General features: G+C 47.2%; 1 protein-coding gene across 2 annotated transcripts in view; it reads right to left on the bottom strand.

The window, feature by feature from the left end:
- The window catches only part of FAM120B (family with sequence similarity 120 member B), a 970,087-nt gene that overhangs the window by 56,539 nt on the left and 892,926 nt on the right, over positions 1 to 20,622 (bottom strand). For both annotated transcript variants that reach the window (XM_078649083.1, XM_078649082.1), the window contains one exon: positions 18,093 to 18,248. In XM_078649083.1, the coding sequence (XP_078505209.1) occupies positions 18,093 to 18,248 (156 nt within the window). The remainder of the gene's footprint in view (positions 1 to 18,092; positions 18,249 to 20,622) is intronic.

Here is a 20,622-nt window from a genome sequence, read left to right as displayed (position 1 = left end):
CAGACCGGCAGTGGGGGCGGCGCCTCCGGAGGCCTATTGCAAATACGGCAACCGGGGACTAAATTTTGACGGCGGCCCGACGAGATAGCAAACCCGGCGGGAACCGCTCCTGGACACGGAGGGGGAGCGGCCGACACTCTGCTGGAGGCGAGTGCAGGCGGAGTCCAGCTCCTGCTGCCAAGGTACCGGTGATTGTGGTGGGTGGCTGCAGAGAAACACTACTGCTCAACCGGACGATGCCGGTCAGTGGCTAACAGAGTAAGGACGCCGCGGCATGGGGACATAAATTGGCGGCTTAGCCCTGAACACTCTGACCTCCCACCTAAAGGCGTGGGGCGCCCTGCACGGATCACCCGGCCCAAGTGGTGAAGATCTCTGGGAGGCGGCTATGGAGTGAATACCCATTGTGGAAGCTGAGGGCCCAGTCTAGCACCGGTCCGTGGTATACGCGGCGGCGGGCAGGGTCTATCCGGGCCGCGGCGGCAGGTGTGGAACTCCCTATGCTGGCAATATACCCTTGCGGGGTGTGAGGAGGAGTGCGGGGGCTCTGAGTGTGATGCCTGAGGCGCCATACTGCCCTGAGACCTGGGGAAGGTGCGGCACTGCGGCTGATACAGACGACATAATCCGGACTCTGCAGTGTTTGCGACACTCACCGCCTAGCACCTCCAACGGCCCTCTCTCCCTCACTCAGTAAGTGAAATACAAGTATATATGAGTGGGTCGCACTTCCAGAGATCCTGCACGCTCATGCCTGTTGCAGCCCAGTGGAATCTGAGGGTGCCCTAATCTTCATCACACGGCCAGGGGTTAGAAGCCGGAAGGACCCCCAATAGCTGGTTCAGGCCTACCCAATGCCACTCGGGCTCGTCCTGGAATTTGGTACCCTCCTAGACCGTATGCTGAGACATATCCGCTAACAGTGGCCTGGCACCACTCCCGTACAGGCAGCACAGGGCCTATTTGGACAAGGTGGCGGTGCTCTGAGTGTGCACCCGAGAAACGCCACTGAAGACACGAGTGGAGGCTAACCTCCGCGGTGTGGCGGGGGACGGCGGCCCACGTCGACGTAATATACCTCGGGGAGGGCTGGAGCCCCGGGTGGGAGAGGGTGCCAAGCGGCGACACAATTAGTGAGGACCTCACCCTCGGCCAGCGGGAGGACGGACTCTGTCGGTACCAACTATCAGAAGTACATCATCACGCCACCTGCTATACAACAAGGGCTGGACCTGCGAACTGAGAGTAACGCCCGATTGCCACTGCAAGCCACGATGGGGGAAGAAAGACCCGATCCTCAAACCTCCAAAGCAGGGCACCATGGAGAGGTACGCATTGACGACCCAACCCCCCACGACGGAAGCAGCGGGCACACGCTCTGACACTGAACTGCTGATGGGGGCCATACAGGCGTCCAGAGAAGACATACAAGCTTCCCGGAGCGCCCTGGAAACCAAAATAGGAGAGGTGGGCTCTGAGGTCACCCTACTGCGCCAGGACTTTCGTAACCTGACCGAGAGAGTCACCACAGCGGAGAACAGACTAGGGGAAGCTGAGGACACCATACGGGCACTGCGGACTGATGTCTCTGAACTCCGAGAATCACACAAGCAACTGCAATGAAAGGTGGACGATGCGGAAAATAGGGCCCGTCGCAACAACCTCCGCTTTGTAGGCTTTAGAGAGGGTATTGAAGGGACCAACATGGAGGGCTTCCTACGAAATTGGCTGCAGGAGACCTTCCCGACGGCACACTTCTCGCCGTGCTTTGTAATTGAGAGGGCTCATAGGGCGCTATTGGTGAAGCCCCCGGTGGGAGCGAGGCCGAGGTCTGTCATCGCTCGCTTCCTGAATTTCGCAGACCGAGACCTGATCCTAAGAGAAGCCAGGAAACTAGGGGAGATAAGACTGGACAACACCCCTATAATGATCTTCCCGGATTACAGTCAAGAGGTACAGAAGCTGAGGCGCTCCTTTGACTCCGTGAAGGCAAAATTAAGAGACCTCCAAATCCAATATATGCTGCTGTTCCCGGCGAAGTTGAAGGTCATGCAAAATGGGAAAACTAACTTCTTCATGTGTCCGGAGGAGGCATGGCAGTGGCTGGAAGAGCGTCCCTTGTTTCAAAAACAGGAAACTCGAGGACGTGGGAGTGGTTCACAACTGCCGGCCGCGGCTGCGAATTGGGAACAACCGAAGTCACAGCGAACGAGAAACGAGAGGGGCTTAAAGAGAGGGAACACAACACCTCACCCAGCAAACAGCGCAACAACGAGGCGGAGGAATAACTCGGCTCATACCGACACTGGAAAGCTATCAGATCCCGATTCCACTGTATGGCTGGGAAGGACAGATCTGAGGGAGAGGAAGAACCCGTGGAGGAGTCCTCAGGAGGAGAGGACAACGAGGAACAGTCCGCGCACCCCCTGGTGATAGCCATCAATGAGATGGAACAAGAACCGATGCCGGAGATAGGGGCTTCGCCTGGGGGTTTACAAGACTCACACTCCTGAGGGTTTGCAATCTTGGACGATTGAGAGGCGGCTCAGAGCGGACAGACACGAAAATTGACACGTCCCCCTTTTTATTTGTTATTCCCTATCTGATTGTACTGTATAGAGAGTATTATTTCATTTGCTAGCCTCCTACTCTGGGTACGGAGAACTCTGTGGGCAGTGCAGCCAGAGATTTAAGGATAGACTAGTTGGGGGGTGTCACTCTAGGGAGGGCGCCAGACCTTTACTGCCTGAAAGTCCTGTACGTCACTGGTTGCACAAATGGGATGGACAAGGGGAAAGGGTGGGGAGGGGGAGGGCAAGGATGGGAACGTTTTGGGTGTTCTCAGTTTTGGGGAGTTCAGGGATGGGAGGGGTGGGGGGGGAGAGTTTCTTTTATCATGTCCTGTTGAGCGCACACACACACCTCACTACGACTCCCGACTTATGACACGAGAGACCGCCAGATCTTACCACACGACAGGCCCATGGGTGACCCGGGCAGTGTAAATGGGCCTAGAGAAGGCTTTAAGGTATTGACCTGGAACGTCAATGGCCTGGGATGTAAGATAAAACGGGGACTGGTCAATAACTATGTGAAGCGATCTGGGGCGGATGTCATTCTCCTCCAAGAAACGCATCTTCAGGGCACTAAATGCGCCTTCCTGGCGAGGGGGCAGTATAGGGTTTTGGAACACACAGGCTTCACCTCGAGATCCAGAGGCGTGGCAATCCTGATTAGAAAACATCCACCCATGACAATAGCACAGGTTTGGACGGACCCACAGGGAACATATGTGGGAGGAGGGAATACACATTTATATCAGCGTACACCCCACCCAAACTCCAGGCAGGCACACTTCGGGGAGTATCTGATATTCTCCTCAACACGGCTGATACGATTCAAATTCTTGGGGGCAACTTTAATGATGTTATGGACCCTATATTAGATAGGATGAGCGACCGTGATAGACCCCCGCGTGTGACATCGTTAGCCAAATCTATGTCCGCGCTCGGACTACTCGATGTATGGAGATGGCTCCATCCGAGCACTAAAGCCTACTCGTTCTTCTCCGGGGCCCATACGGTGTACTCCCGCCTGGACTACATTTTCATGGCACGGCAGACGCTGCAAACTTCGGACACAGCAGAGTACTGCGCACGTGGCGTGTCTAACCATTCTCCCCTACTGGTAGAGGTGGGTAGGAGAAGGAGGGAGGGACCCAAGACACTCCGACTGTCGGTGTGGGATCTGCAAAACGCAGAACTCCTGAAGGGCCTAAGAGCAGACGTGAGGGTGTACCTGGTAGAAAATGTTGGCACGGTGGACTCTCGAGTAACTCTCTGGGAGGCTCTTAAAGTGGTGCTCAGGGATAGGGCTCATTGTAGGCTAGCGGAAGACAGAAACAAAGTTCAGGCTGAGGTACAGGCGCTGGAAACGCAGATTCTGGTGGCTGAAAAAGAACACTTGCATACCAGAGACCAGGGGCAACTTCGACGTCTGTCTGATCTGAAAACTCAGTATAGGCAATTGGTGACGGGGGAAGCAAAGACAAAGGCCCTGGCTACTTTGCACCGCCTCTACGATGTGGGAGACAAATCTGGGAGGCTCCTGGCGTGGCTAAGTAGGAAGGAGAGAGACGCCCGCTGGGTGGACAAGGTGAAAGATCCTAGGGGGGGATGGGCCGACACGGACGCCGGGATAGCAGATGCGTTTGCGCGTCCAGACATGTTCTCCTGTGCGAGAGGAGAACATGTCTGGACGCGTTAATTCAATGTTTTTTGTATGTTATTTGTACATTAGTCTTTTGTGAAAATTCAGTCGCTAGAGGTTGAGTTGATAATGTTGATTCTCTTGCCTAAAAATAATCATTTAAAAAACTGATTCTAAAGATACTGACAAAATAAATTGTCTTGGTAAAACTAATTCATTTAGCTTTATCTATTGTCTTACTGAGTGATTTAGTAATACATCCCGGAGGCATAGTTACAATCCCCTTGTTTTACATTATTATTGTGGCCCTACCTACCCTCCGTCCCCTAAGGGCCCATCCCTTCCTTTCAATTGCACTTTGAGCCGGTATTTACCTGGAGGGCAGAGGGGGCATCGCTAGAGGAACTCCCCGAATACGCCCCACTGGAGGGCCGCCTCCTGCAGGAACAGATCCCCGGTAAGGCAGTATCCCTAACATACAAAACCATCATGAATAATAGACCAAACAAACTGGAAGGCCTTAGAACCACATGGGAACGAGAAGTGGGAGATATGGATGATGTGGATTGGGGTGTAGTACTGATGCACCCCAGGGAGGTGGCGATTAAATCTCGCCTCCGTTTGATCCAGTTTAAGATTCTGCATAGGTCGTATTTTGATAGAGTAAGGCTCCATAAACTGGGGAGAATACCGGACGCATGCTGTCTGCGGTGTGGCCACGACAGGGGGGACTTCTTGCACACTATTTGGTCTTGTCCACAAATTCAAGAGTACTGGGGGGAGGTCTTAGCAGAACTGGGGGAGATGCTGGAGACGGTCATCCCATCAGACCCGAAGTTAATCCTAGGGATGACTAATGATGTAGATCTGGCACGCCCACTCCTGATTTTTCTGGGGCTAGCCCTGGTGGTGGCCAAAAGAGACATATCCAGGAAATGGGGGGCGCCTGATAACCCACGGCTGGAGGAATGGAGGAGGGGCGTGGACCTTTACATGGCAGCCGAAAGGGTCACATACAAGGCAAGGGGATGCCCGAAGAAATTTAGAAGAGTCTGGGGCAAATGGAGACATTATCATGGTCTTGATGGAGGACTTGGAGAGGTCGCAAACATTTAATTGCTTGAGTGTCAGGGGAGGGGTGGGCTTTTGGGGTCCGGGGAGGAAGCTGCAGTGGACTCTGATAAGCGAAGCGGCAGATCACTTGGCTGTTGGGCTTTGGGGCCTGATTCGTTGGGAGGATTGGGAGGGCAAGGAGGGGGGGATGTGGGAGTGTTGCTCAAAATTGACATGCTTGTTCTGTGTTTTCTTTGCTGTAAAGACAATAAAAATGGTTTAAAAAAAATAATGGGAAAATTGTGATTGAGCTGGTCTTAATCTCCATCAACTGAATTCTCCTAGTTGGTCCATCGACCAAATAGCGAAGTACCTTGATGTTTATTTCCTTATGTCTGCTGCGAAAATTTGATATGTACATATATGTATATAATGTATAAAATCTAGAGTCTAGGTTAATGAGGTACCCCGCTATCCAGCAGCTTGTCTTCTTTTCCACTGATTCAGGAGTAGTGTGATGTGTGGATGTGTGACTCGCGGTGCTATGGCCCCACCTATGAGTAAAGTAAAGTTGCTCCTGGGTTGAGTGGGGTAAGATTTGAGTGTTGTTTGGGAGCTGCGCTGGATCACTACACACATAGAGCACATAGAATACCAAATAACATTACTTGCTGTCAACTGGTTGAAGCACAGTAACACCAGCAATATGGCAACTATTGACATTTAAAAACAAATACAAAAATAAAACATTGGTCCACATCTAGTAGAAACACTATCATCGTAGAACGACTGACCTTCACAAAACATAGAAATAAAATAAATACAGGTCCAAAGACTTTTGGAAAAATAATATCACCACATGCCACAATACAATGGTGAAAGGGTAACAGAAAGAAAGGAAGACAATTAGAAGAGGCAGGGCTTTAGCCCCAGGTCTTACGTTTTCAAGGCAGTTCCTATGGAAAGGTTTAAAGCATGGCAGATTATGATATTCATTCAGGTGAGCTTCCCCCTTTAAATATTAACAGTAAAAAGCTATTTCAGAGGTAAATTACTACATTGGTTTGGGATATTAAAAAAATATTTTCTAGATCCAAGATCTTAGTTTCTTAAACGTCCCCACAAGTCACCAATATATACTCAAAACACTTGGAAGCTGTAGCAGTGGGCTTGGCGCTCAACTTAACATACTTACCTTGGCTATCACTAGGCAATAATTTACAGTGTGTGCATCTAGCAGGCTACCAACTGACTCTTTAGGTATATGAGGTAAAGTTCGTTTTCCAATGCCTAAACAGGTGGCTAACTCTGGGGTTGCTATTTTAAGTCCTACCATCAAAACTAGTGAAGTATCTTTTTTTAAATGTTTAGGTCGAACCTAGGCAGCGCAAGCGCTGTCTCTCGAGACATGCTGTATTCTCTCTGTGGGCTTATAGCCAGCCTCCAGCTTTTGATAGGCTCTTGTCAGTGTCCTTTAAAAAAAGTTACTGCTTCTAATTGGTTAATGCTTGCTCTGTGTCCCACCTTTTCGCAATACTCCCATGGAGTATTGCCACCGGACTTGTCCTCTTCCACTTGTGCCATTGTATTTCCGATCTTTGGTACACTTTTGTATGTATATCAAGAACTACTTCAAAGTGATGGTGTTTTCTTGTTTTGTGTTAACATGGCGCCCACGAGGTCGCGTTACATGCCTCTTTGAATGCCTCTTACGGCCATCTTATTTACAATGAGCACTTCTTCAAAGTGATTATGCCTTCTTGTTTTGTATTAGAACGGTGCCCCCGAGGTCGCGTTACATGCCTCTTTAATTACCTCTTACGGCCATCTTAAAAGGGGGGCCCAACTCCGAGCTGCTCTTTTCCTCTTCATGCTGTGTTTCAGAGCAGGAAATCTCCGCTGTGTCTTCCTTCTCCCCTTCGAGATGTGTTCCACCACAGCGAGGTTGCGTTACATGCCTCTCTGAATGCCTCTCATGGCAATCTTGTTTATGTAAAACAAGCGCTGCTTCAAAGTGATCGCGTTTTCTAGTTCTGTGTTAGCACAGCACATGCAAGGTCCCCTTACATGCCTCTTTAAATGCTTCCTATAGCCATCTTAAAAGGAGGCCCCAACTGCGTTTCAGAGCAGGGGATCTCCGCTGTGCCCTTCTCCTCTCCATCCGGCTCTGCTACATTGGCTACCTCTCCCAGCAACACCTCACCTTTAGTGGTAACCATCCTCAGAGTCAGCTCCGAGTCCTCCATAGCTGGGGGCCATCTCAGCCTCCCCCATGCAAGCTCCGCTGCAATTTTTTTTTTATCACAGAACAACGTTATTTAAAAAAGGCAAACAATTTTCTCAGTACAATAAAACAATAGTGATACAGATAATCTACAGTTCGGTAAGGAGGAACTATTATTATCCTAATTGCTGTACACAATTCTAATTTCTAGGCTTTCTATTGGTCGGCATTACAATATGAAATCCATAGTTTCAGGAAAATACTTTGATATTTTCGAAGGAACTTTTCTTTGGGGCGCAGAGTAGCGGGGCACTTGTAGCATGGAAGTTCTAGCGTGCACTTACAGCCCAGGTCCATTCTGAGGCACGGGTGGCACTGGAGTGATTCAGTGTGCCCCCTAGCGGAAGAAGCTAGGAACACAGGCTAGAGCTCACAGACCCTGTTCTTGTACAGGCATAGTATGAGGCAAGCATGTCACTGTGCATCGTGCACTTACAGCTTGCGAGTTACCCTTCCAACGAGCTACACTTAGCACCTCTTCACAGTTTATAGCAACATATACCATTATTAAATTAATGTTATTATTTTTGTTTTTGCAATTAAGTGTTTGTCTTTTGTTGTCATATTAGATGGGACCAAAGCCATATCTCTGAAATTTAATGATACTTATAGCATAGGGCTTCAGAGAAAAAACAACAAAGCACATAAAATGCGCAATCCAAGGAAATGCAACGCAGACAGAAAATCGCAGGACTCGTGGCTTTGTCAAAATCCTGACATGAGTGGAGTTGAGGTAATAATTACGTTAAAGTCGGTCAAGGGGGTTTTGTTTGAGCAGATATTATATGTGACTCAAAGGCAGGTTGTGATGAATAGTATTGTTATTGCTATCACATTAAATATTACCCCATTATATTGTATTATTGGTATATTATTATAGAAAGCGATTCAGTGCATGTATTGTTTCACAAGAAGCTTGAGAGCAGAGAAGCTGAAGGAATACTTAAATGAGATCCCTGCACAGGTCTCTTCCAAGCAGTACAACTGCCTGTTCCAGCTGCTCCTAATAGGGGACGCCGGCGTTGGCAAGACCTGTCTGCTCTGCAGATTCACTGAGAACAAGTTTCACTGGTTGCACATCTACAAGGAGCTGTAGTAGTTTTGCTTTACATGAGTAGTTTCATGTCCTAAGTTGCCGTGTGCACTGTGTGTTCGGTAAGCTCTCTGTGTGCTTCTGTGTCAGTGTTTTCTCACGAGTCCTCCAGTTCAAGTCCTCCTATGTCCCTCTGCAACCTCCATTCTTTCTAACCAGCAAGTGGGTGACTTCACTGTAGATGTTTTGCTTCTTTATTTCTTTTTTGGGTTTTCTGAACCTTGTGCGCAATACCCGTTAATCGGAAGAAAAATGTAATTTACATAAAGCACGGGACGGGTAATCAATCGTAAAACTTAATCAACCAATTCCAAAGTCAGTGCTTTACCTGCTACGTTACTCAACTGCAAACAAAAAACATAAGTAACATACACTTTCATTTACAATGTCAATAGCTCTATCTTTCACAGATGCGAGACTGATGCATTACAAATGCTTGTTTAACCTTTTAAGACTGAAAAAGTTGAACAACCGAAACAGACAGGCGCAGGAGGTCATTTAAAGTTGGGCGGGCAGCCCACCAGTCTACTAGGTCAGCAGAGGATATGGCCTCTGCTCCACTGACAGGAGATTGACAGCTTTTTGTTTTTTCTCCCTCCCTACCTGTTGAGGGTCTGAATGTCTTCATAGATACAATGGTTGCTCTGAAGGCCATATTTTTGGGCTCGGTTTGTTTTGGCCCCAAAACAAGAGTTTGTTTTTGAAAAACAAAAAACAATGGATCCGAAGAACAGTGTGTTTTTACTCGCTGCATTTCATACTGTTAAAGCTTTTAATTATACTACTATTGGTAACCTTGCCTGGTAAGCCTCGGTTTTCACTACAGTTATTCCCACTTGGAAAAATAAGAAATCCTCAGGCGCTCAAATAACACATTGAGACGGGTTCCAAAGTAAAACGGTTAGAAGTCCTTACAGACGGAGATCCGTCAATCAAATCCAAGGAGAACTAAACCTTTAAAATATTTTCCCACTTCTCTTGCTCGAGAAGCGAAAACTAGTCTCTGCTATGTTTTCCACTGCCATTAGTTGTTGCCACTTTAACTCATTCAAGATTGGGCTATGGCAATTCCCTGTACTTTGGTGTGCCAAAGATGCTTGGTCACAAGTTAGAAAATGTCTTCGAAGCAGAAGTGAGATAATACTTGGCCTACACAGAAGATAGAACGTTACTTTGTCAAGGGAGTAACTGCATCGCCTCTAAGTTGACCACTGAATCAACTTTAAATATTTATGTGTGGTGTTTAAATGCAATCTGTCCCCTTTCTATGTGATAGACAAACTGCTGCAGCTTTGTAGCACAAGAACACTTGGATCTTTCAGCAGGGTTTTTATGGCCTATGCCCAGTCCTCCTTTGCTTTGGTTAGAATCTTCTTTCTAAATTTAAAGCAGGTCACAACACATATGCTTTCTCTTAGGTTTTTTTGTAGTAAGTGGTGTAGGTAACAAGGGTGTGGTATTTGTATATTGCCGGGTTTGCTCAGCAGTGCTCTGCTCAGCAGGGTTCCAAGTTTAATCGAATTGACGGGAGGCTGTGGGTGAGGCAGGAATAAATGGTGTTACCTCACCTACTCCAGCGTGTTCCTTGCTTTATTTCAAAGGGCTCAGTGCCAAGCACTTTAACATAGGAATTCACAGCATAAATGTTGGTATCATCATCATGACTGAGAAAAAGAAATAGACCAAGTACCTTATCCACATACTGGGTTCCATTTCCACAACAGTCACATTCGGCTATAAACCACTACCGCTCATCTGGACTAGTCAATTTGCAGTTTCTTTTTCTCGGCAGCTTTCTCTTTACCTGGGCAAATTGGAATCTCGCTCCACTTGCTTCATCTCTGGCCTTGGCCTAAAGTTTCTCATTCCAATCTTTCTATAGTTCTCAGTGAAGCTTTCTTTGACTTAATCAACAACACTTCTTAATCAGCAGGCAACTTCAATACATGGATCTCTTGCGCTTTTAATTCCATTGCTCCTATTAAACTTGATCTGTCTTTAGCAAAACTCCATATGCTCCGCTGAGCTGCATGGTACTAAGCATCATTGCAAAACCTTAAAACCTAGATGGAGGAATTCTTACAAAGCAGAACCAAGGTGACGGACAAAGGAGCCATTCAAATTGATGAGTAACTTATTCATTGGACATGTAGCTCCAATTTTGCAGTTAAAATTGATACCTACGGTAATTCTACCTATTAAATATTCCCCACTGTCAACTGTTTTATGCAACTGGAGGCCTGCAACAACTCCATAAAACACCTCAGAAAATATGTTCTTATCTTTCCTCCTATTTCAATAAGAAGATTGCCAATATCCAGTTGAGGTTTACTTGCCAATCCTGTCGCTGGATTTTCTGCTGCCAGCAATGGCACCTCTGTGGCTGATTGTTCCTATCTGATATGTGGATGGCCTCCTCCCTACTTCTCTTAAGTCTGGACTCCTCCAGACCCATGCCCTCCCTGCATCCTTTCTGTGGCCCCAGCTATTATCTGCATGCTTCCTGCCACATTTTAATGATGTTCCTGCATTCAGCCTAAGTTCCTGCTAGTTGAAAACCTCATTTACCTATACCTATATTGAACTCATGGACGACCTAGCTGTCTTACTCCATCTCCTCACTACTTGCAGATGCCTGCATTGGGGAAAGAGAATAGAACAGCATAGAATTTTAATTGTGGCTTTAAAATTCTCCTCGTCATAATTCTGCAGGGTGGTTGTTCCACCTATGGGCCCCAATATGCCCCTGCCTACAGCCTTAAGCTGAGTTTATGTTTGAGATATTCGTAATTCCAAGCCTTTGCTGATACCTTCTACAAAAAAGTGGTGGATCAACTACCTCTGCACAGAACAAATGACTGCCATAGTGATTTTCATCCTGAGAAGTAATCAGGATGAACAGTGGTTGCATTTGTGCACTTACTGTGCATAAAGATCTAGAACTGAATAGAAACTGTTGCTAAAAAGGCTTCATGACTCCAATGTTCTTTGTGCCAAAGCATCAAAAGGAAATACCTTCAATTTGGGTTCTGCCATTTCTATTAAGTGCAAGCTTTGCCTTCCCTTTAAAATCAATACTACTGCTTATGTGCTTTCTAAACTCTGTCTGTGGGGCATATCGCTTGGTCTGTTTAAGAAAAGAGTACAATTTGAAAATGGCGAGGAACATACAATAAAGACACATCAAATACACTTGGAAGATCAAAGCCACCGACAGTCATCCCCTCTGTGCCATGTAATATTAGATTGTTCTAAACTATCTAATTAATTACATTTGTCATACTTATTATTAATACTATTCACCTATGCTGCTGAGTATCTGGATATATATCAAATGGATACTTCTTAGGAATTTCCTTTTAAGAGAGCAGTTTTTGCTCAACTCTCTAACTTTACCGAAGATTAAGACTTACTTTAAGACCAGGCAAAGACACAGAGTCAGCCAAATCCATCTGGGATGATGTAAAACTCACAGTGGACACAAATGGAGTAGCTGCACTATTACTTGGAGATTTAACAGTTACATTTGACACTACCCACCACCACACGCTTCTGCCGAGACATCACTGTATTAGAATCTGTGACAATGCTTACAAATGCTCAACATTTGTTTTTTTCTCATCTCAGACACAGAAGGTGCTGTCTACTTTCCCCCTTAACCTCCTCACATACAACACTATCACGCTCCTCAGGGGTCAATCATATCCCATCTATTGTTCAAAATCTACCTAATCTCCTTACCAAATCCGAATAAATCATACAACTTCACTGGTTACAAATATGCAGATGCCCTGTGTAGGCCCGAGATCCTGGACCTAGTGCTGGAACCACAAGTCTCTTCATCAGCATGCCCCCCTGCCCCGCCCTTGCCCTCCTGTCCACATTTGCTGGCTATTGTTTCTACACCCTGCGCTTGGAAGCGGTGTCCACCCTAGGCACCCATCACCGCTCGTGCCTCTCACTGTGGGGGGGGACCAACGCAGATACAGACCTGCCTCTGCCATTCCTACGCCCCGGGGGTGCCAGCATGGCGCCCACTGTTGCTAACTGTCTGCTGTGCTGTGTTGGGCCTGCTCTTCACCTTCATCTTACCCTGCTGCACATGAAGAGCACCTTCACTGGGTTTCCCTGCCCCGACCTGGTCTGTAACGGCCCTCCTCCCATCATTAGGTGCAGCACCATCCTTGCCCTGGCTGTCGCTAGTGACGGATTGTACCTTCTAGGTCAACCGAATTGCTGGCTTCATCTCATGTGTTGTGCCATGGACTGAATCATATTCTACGTTGCTACTACTGGGGCCATTAACTTGGACACTGTCCCCTGATGCTGCTGCTGAGTTTCTGGGCTACTTGCCACGCCACCACTGCAGTCGGGCTGCGAAGCCCGGGCCAAGGGCGGGCCCGTCTTAGACTGTCAGAGGCTGGGCTGGGCCACCCCCCCTGGCCATTGTCTAAGGGTTCAATTAATGATGTCTGTCTTCTAGTATATAAAGCCAAGTTGAGCAAGGGGGAAACACTTTGGGAACCTCGTAGAGTAAAATTGTAGTTTTAAACCTACTAAAACGCAATCCTCTCTTCCAACGTAGCAACAATAGGCTACAAGAACTATTGCGGGCTGGGGACAATTAGAAAGTAAAAAACTGACCCTCTAGGCCAACCACTAGGCAGAAAGCTGCTATACCAACCCCAACTGTTAAACCAACTGCTATTGATAAAATGCTACAGCAGGCAATAGGAGCCGTCTCCAGTGAAATAGAACGCACTGAGAGATGCCTCTCATTGATCCCTATGATTCCAAGCATTTCTCCTACCGAGGATCTAGAGCTAGTCCACTTACCCCAAACACCGGTGGCTTCTACTATGTTAGAACTACCCTGTGCTCAAGAATCCCCAGGTATATGCTTTAGATGTTGTACATAGTGAATTCACTTGGTGACGGATTGTGGGTGCTAGTGATTAATTGGCACATACCCATTTGGGGTTCTCTTGGTTAGGTTGTTTATATTGAGTACATTGTGACTAGTAGTTTTTAAAGGTAGATTGATTGTATGATTGATATTGATCTTGTGCTGTAAAAGAGGCAACTATATGTATATAGGACCGTGACATAGCACTGATATGCAACTTTGGTTATTTGTCCCATGTTTAGGTTCTTCCTGAACTGTAATCATGGCTTCCTGATGAAGGCTGATAGCCGAAATGCGTGTAGGGTCTACCAGAACTTATAGCCATGTTATCATTGATTGTTGTTTTTTTACATTGTAAATGTGTTTTCTGACTCAATGAATTTAGAAGGTTATTTTTTAATCTATATATATATATTTTTTTTAATTCCGTAATTTTTTATTGCACAGTAATAGAACTTGTACTGGACAACTGAGTTCCACAACTATAATTATCAGATAATCTTTATAATAAAAAGAAAAATTAAATAAATGTATAAAACGGAAAAGAATTAGATGTTGTCTATTGTGCATTAAATATGTTACATTTACACTGTCATTGATTATGTTCGATCGTGCTGATTGTTTAGGTCCATAAGTACTTATTTTCTCTTCCTAAATGTATTTATTTCACATTTGACTTACTTGCCCCAGTTTAGGAACATTAGTCGGGGGTACCTCTCTTCTTTACAAACAAGGCATGATGCAAAGCAGGCAGGTGAAGTGTGGGTGTGAAAAAACCAGAGTCTTGGATGTGTGTTGCTTTTATGTGGTTTGTAGTGCAGGTGTCATTAATTGTCTGCAGGTGTATGAAATTACACGTACTCTGCCCCAAATACGGAGTTTCTATCCCGAATGCAGAGATTCCGCCCCAAGTGTGGAGATTCCGCCTCAAAGGCGAAAACTCCACCCCAAGTACAGAACCTCAGCCTACGTAAAGATACTACTCGTAATTCCCTTTGTGAATCCCGAAAAGTAGTAAAGTTAAACTTTTGGTCTAAACCTAGAGCCTAATTTAGATCCTGACGGAAGAGTTACTCCGTCACAACGGAGCGCTAGAGCGCTAGACCGCTCGTCAGCAACACCCACCCAGAGTGAACACCACTCCAAAATGGCGCCCAAAGTGAAAACCACTCAAAGATGGCGCCCAAAGTGAACACCACTCCAAGATGGCGCCCAAAGTGAACACCACTCCAAGATGGCGCCCAAAGCCAATCCCACCCCAGAAACCGGACCCGCCAAAACAGCGGTGAAGGAGCCGATTAGAGTGCAAGTGAGGGGGTTACAATAAATCCTATTAAAATCAGGGCAGAGTACAACTAAGAAGAACACAAATAGTTATAAGGGTAGCTTTAAAAATGATAGCGAGGTATTTAGACGCATAGCGCGATGCAAAGCGCGAGTACCTTCTCAGGGCAGTCCACAGGGCAGGTCGCCTTAAATAGGCGTCCCTCCACTCAGCCGGAGCGCGAGACCGCTCGTCAGCAACACCCACCCAGAGTGAACACCACTCCAAAATGGCGCCCAAAGTGAACACCACTCCAAGATGGCGCCCAAAGTGAACACCACTCCAAGATGGCGCCCAAAGTGAACACCACTCCAAGATGGCGCCCAAAGCCAATCCCACCCCAGAAACCGGACCCGCCAAAACAGCGGTGAAGGAGCCGATTAGAGTGCAAGTGAGGGGGTTACAATAAATCCTATTAAAATCAGGGCAGAGTACAACTAAGAAGAACACAAATAGTTATAAGGGTAGCTTTAAAAATGATAGCGCGGTATTTAGGCGCATAGCGCGATGCAAAGCGCGAGTACCTTCTCAGGGCAGTCCACAGGGCAGGTCGCCTTAAATAGGCGTCCCTCCACTCAGCCGGAGCGCTAGACCGCTCGTCAGCAACACCCACCCAGAGTGAACACCACTCCAAAATGGCGCCCAAAGTGAACACCACTCCAAGATGGCGCCCAAAGTGAACACCACTCCAAGATGGCGCCCAAAGCCAATCCCACCCCAGAAACCGGACCCGCCAAAACAGCGGTGAAGGAGCCGATTAGAGTGCAAGTGAGGAGGTTACAATAAATCCTATTAAAATCAGGGCAGAGTACAACTAAGAAGAACACAAATAGTTATAAGGGTAGCTTTAAAAATGATAGCGCGGTATTTAGGCGCATAGCACGATGCAAAGCGCGAGTACCTTCTCATTGCTGTCTGCCTTGTCGCCAAAAAGGCGAGTGCCATCAAAGGGCATGTACATCAGAGTGTTCTGGACATCCCCGGAAAAGCCAGTCATCCTCAGCCAGGCGTGGCGGCATAGCGCCACTGTGAGGAAATTGCTCTGCACAGCAAGTTAGAGGTATCAAGGACACAACGAATCGTGAACTTGGCTGCATCTCTCCCCTCAGCAATAGCTTGGGAGAGCACCGTCCTGGCCTCCTCCTGGCACTGAGGAACCACCTACGCAACTGTGTCCCACACAGAATGGGAATAACAACCCAAGAAGCATGCGGTGTTCACAGACAGCAGGCCTGAACTGGAAGTAAAAAATGTCTTCCCAAATTGTTCCAGTTTCTTGGATTCCCTGTCCGGAGGTGTGGAAGGGAATGCGCTAGGGGACGCAGAGGCTTGGACAACCAAGCTCTCAGGGGTAGGGTGTTGGGAGAGGAAAATGGGTTCGCCCAGGGCCGGGCAATGGCGTCGGGCCACGTTCTTATCCACAGGAGCCCCTGTGTTGGACCTGGACCAGGTGCCCAAAAGAAATCCGAAAGTGTGTCATTAAAGGGCAACAGCGGCTCCGCAGAGAAAGATGCCGGCCGAAGCACTTCTGTCAGGAAGTTAGTCCTGCCAGCCACCGAAGGGAGCTCGAGGTGTGGAGCCTTGGCAACCCTACGCAACACCACAGAATATGTAGCACCCTCCTCCGTAGCCACGGTAGGAGGAGATAGTGTGCCAGGTTCTGGAGTAAATTCCAGGTCACCTGCATTCTCCATTTCCTCTTCCCAGTCCGGGTCTAACTCGCACTGGGCTGCGAGAGGGTCCTCAGAACCCTCCCAGTCCTCCCGATCCTCCACAGGCCTGCCGGGCGGGCGGAAAACAAGGAGGTGGATGGAGAAAGGGATAGAAATCCCCATTCGGCATCGGAATCGGCGTCGATCGACACCGGTTCAGCACCGTCCCCACGTCTGGGTGGAAGCCGGGGATGGCGTCGGTCGGAAGCTTGCCGACGTCAGCGGCGTTGCCGTCTATGTCGGCGGAAGTCGTACTAGGCCAACCGACATCGGCTGGGATCCAAGCATGGATCCATGGGGTCGACCGGTGTCGACGACGTTGGGCCGGAGCCGACAACGTCGAAGAGCGAGGACCACCAGTCGGATCCGCGGGGCCCGAAGGCGTGCTGAAGGGGTTCGACGGGCTAAAGACGTGTGCCATGGCTGACAGGAACTCCTACAGCTGGGCCGGATTCGCCGATGGACCTGGAAAAGGCGGGTAGGCCATCGGCAACTGCGTAGGCTTTACAGGAGCTGCAGGGATGGAGCCACCCGCACCCTCAAACGTGTTGTGTGACAGGCTAGGGGAAGGAAAAGAGCGACATCCGTTCTTCGACTTCTAGTGCTTCACCTTACCTGACTCTGAGTGTGAAGACTTTATTAAACAATGGTGATGGCGGCTCCACGACCGATCCCTTGACCTTCCACGGGACCGGAACCTTGAACGGCACGGAGCCAACTACCGGGTCTCCACCAACTTTTGGGACCAATCCCGCAAAGTGTTCTGAGCCAGGGCCCGGCATTTGGGGCACAACTCCGCGTCGTAGCCGTGCTCCAGACAGTAGAGACACTCACGATGCGGATCCGTCACCGACATCGTGCGGGGACAAGCCGTGCAGGACTCAAAACCGGGCATCCCTACACACCAGGAGTCAAAACGAACCAGAGACAAAAGTCCCCAAAAAGTCAGGCAAAAATTTACTGGGGGCACCTCTCTCTCCGGATCTGCGCTTGCTGGTGCGGAAAAAGGTAGCTCCAGCGACGCCATCTTGGCGACTACGACGCCAACGACATACGCGGAGCCGTACGCCGACGCCTACCAATGCGCAGGGGTACTGCTGATGAAAGCTTTCCGGATCCAGTCTGATGCCTGGGGGTTATTCTAAGGTAAGGAATCTATCACTAACGTGTATCTTTCAGATCAGCGGTGCAACCATCCATCTGTGGCTGTGAGGATTATGTAGCGAAGCCTTTGCCCACAAAGGCAGATATGGGTTCACCACAGACCCAATTTGCTTGCACACACTATACTCCACTAACTGCTCCAGCCCACAGTAAGGCAGTGATGCAGTCTAGTCTGCTAGTATGGCCCATGCAAAGAATTGCCAGTCATATGAAGGAGGGATGTCAATGGTATGTTTGAGACGGCCCGAAATTTCGTACAGTTCAACTGATGATATTTAACAGTATTCGAGCATGTCAACTAATTATTAGACTATTTATCAACAACACAATGTTTTTATATTTTTTACCTGAATTACCCAGTTGTGACCCGGATGGCCCTGGGTGGGGACCTCGCCACTGATGGCCCCGGTTTTGGTAGTGATAGGGATGGTTGTGATCACGAGGGGCAGAGTGCATTTGCTGGCCGTCTGTGAAACGGTGATCGGCTCCTCCTGCGTGCCTCACTGAAATCATAAAAAAAGAGTTGCAGGTTAGGTTCAGCACTGATTTTACAAGATGAGGCGGTAGCTTAGTACTAAGTGAAGTACTGTAAAGAAAGCGCCTATCGTGTGCTTTCGTAATTTAGAGATCTAGAAAGACTCTTAAAGGACAACTGTTTCAGAGCGCCAGGAACATGATTATTTAAAGTTATAAGCAGTAACCATTTTAGGTTTTTACTAAACACTTCAGATATAATTAGTGTATTTTAATTTACAGACTAGCAGTCTCTTAGCATATGTATGGATATGTGCAATGGCATTAATCACCTACTATCAAGTATAGGATTAACATTTCTTCCATGACATATTTGAACAAAAAGCCAGTTCTAATCTTGACTCTTATTTTGAACTCTTGTTCCCCGTCCATCTACAGATAATGACCAACAGTAAATTGCACCAAAGTACACTCCTTGAAAAAGTAGAGAACAGGCAGATCTTAAGCTTCTAATACTGCAAGTATTTAGAGAAACTTCAACAAGTCTTCAATGGTTTATATCATCAGTTTAAAAGCAGAGACAGTACATTAAGCCACAATGTCCACATTGCCATCACCAAGCTAATCTTCCAGTAGGGCACTTCCAGGTGCTTGGCTTTGAAGTTGGACACCTTATTGGATACCTTGTTGGAAACCTTAGTCACTGCCATCTATTACTTTATCTGCACCACAAGGGCACTAGCATCTACTTTTGACCGTTGGCGGTGCTATAATAAACAGGATTTTGGAAACACTGGCTATTAAATGGATTAGATAACAAATTTAACTAGCAAGGGAGATAAGGGAGGTACTTCTGCCTAAGCTTGAACACTTTATATTTCGCTACATGACCTTAATAGTTCTGGCAAATACCAAAACATTTGGCCTGTACCGAGCATATGTCATTGCTTTTCATTTATATGTGGTCAATCTGTTAATACAAAGTGCCCTCCTATTATGAAATCTTTGTTTTGTCACCATGAAAGAGTCAATCTCAGCCTGCTCTAATTTGATAGGTTTCCTACTTTAGAGAGAAAGTGTACCTCATTCCCAAAGAACCGACATATGTATTTGACAGCACTAATATCATAGGGAAGAGAGAAGATAACTAACACATACATAATACTGTTAGGATGTGTGACTTGATTTTATGATTTTGATTTAGCTTAAACAGAGGAACACATGGCCGAGTTGCAAGTAGGAGTTAGGAAGTGGGTGTAGCTGGGTCTGCATTAATACAAAATTCAGCTGCAAGGCTCACCCTCAAACTTCCACCCCACGCTCCCATCACCTGCACCACAAATAGTTTCACAGGTTCCAAATCCAGAAACAAACACTCTTCAAACTCTTAACATTCACATACAAAGCCTTACACAACATTGGCCCCACATACTTCAACAACCTCAAACCTCCACATAACTAACACTTCCGCTCAGCCAGACTTCTACACGCAAACCCCATATACGGAGAACCAGATACGGTGGTTGTGCCTTCCCCAACCTCGTTTCTTAAGTCTGGAACCACCTGCCTTTGTACATCAGAGCACTCTCCTCTGTTCTTGAATTCCACAAGAAACTGAACACCAAGCTCTTCCCTTAACCCTAAACCTGGCTCGTCCTCGGCCCACACTGTTCTTGCTTCAGTGCTAGGATACCCTTGCGGGTGAGTTGTGCACTATACGCACACAACATAACATGACAACTGAAAACTAGATTGTTGCTGTGTGATTATTCTATTTTATTCTCCTTGGAGTTTCCAGTCTTGGAGATACAGACAAAACCCTAATGTTTTCCTTCCACTTCCCCACTGGCCCATCATACGTGGCTGCTTTAGTCAAGATGATGATGTAGAGTTTTAAGGACTGAGATGTGAATGCCGTCTGCCGGCTATTTGATCAGAACCAAGGATGCAGAAAGTAAACAAGCAAGAAGGAAAAAGTGTAAAAGGAAGCCATATAAGACGATCCTAGAGGGACACACAGGGATCACAGCTGGAATCCCCATGCAATTATGTAAAAAAGTATAAAGGAGAATGCGTGCCAAATAAAAAGACCCCTGAGGGCCACGCATGGATTATAGCTGGAATGCCCATTCAATCGGAAATAAGACAAACAACTGTGTGGAATTCAGATAAGAGATAACTTGATAGCTGCATGCAGCAGAGAAAAAAAATGGATTTCCTGAGATGGGACTTACCTTCTTTCTTATAAGTATAATGTTAATGAGATTTCATTTCTCTAGAACATGCATACTAACAAACATTTTTGCGGTGGCCACAAATTACAGTGTGGGGTGCACCCAAGGGCCGCATTTATGGCATGGCAACGCCAAGGAGACAAGGTGGAGTGAGAAACTATGGGGATAG

This window comes from Lissotriton helveticus, chromosome 6, assembly GCF_964261635.1.
Source record: "Lissotriton helveticus chromosome 6, aLisHel1.1, whole genome shotgun sequence".
In the NCBI taxonomy this organism is placed as follows: Eukaryota; Metazoa; Chordata; class Amphibia; order Caudata; family Salamandridae; genus Lissotriton; species Lissotriton helveticus.
The sequence above is the reverse complement of the archived record's forward strand: the minus strand, read 5'-3'. Positions and strand labels throughout refer to the sequence as shown.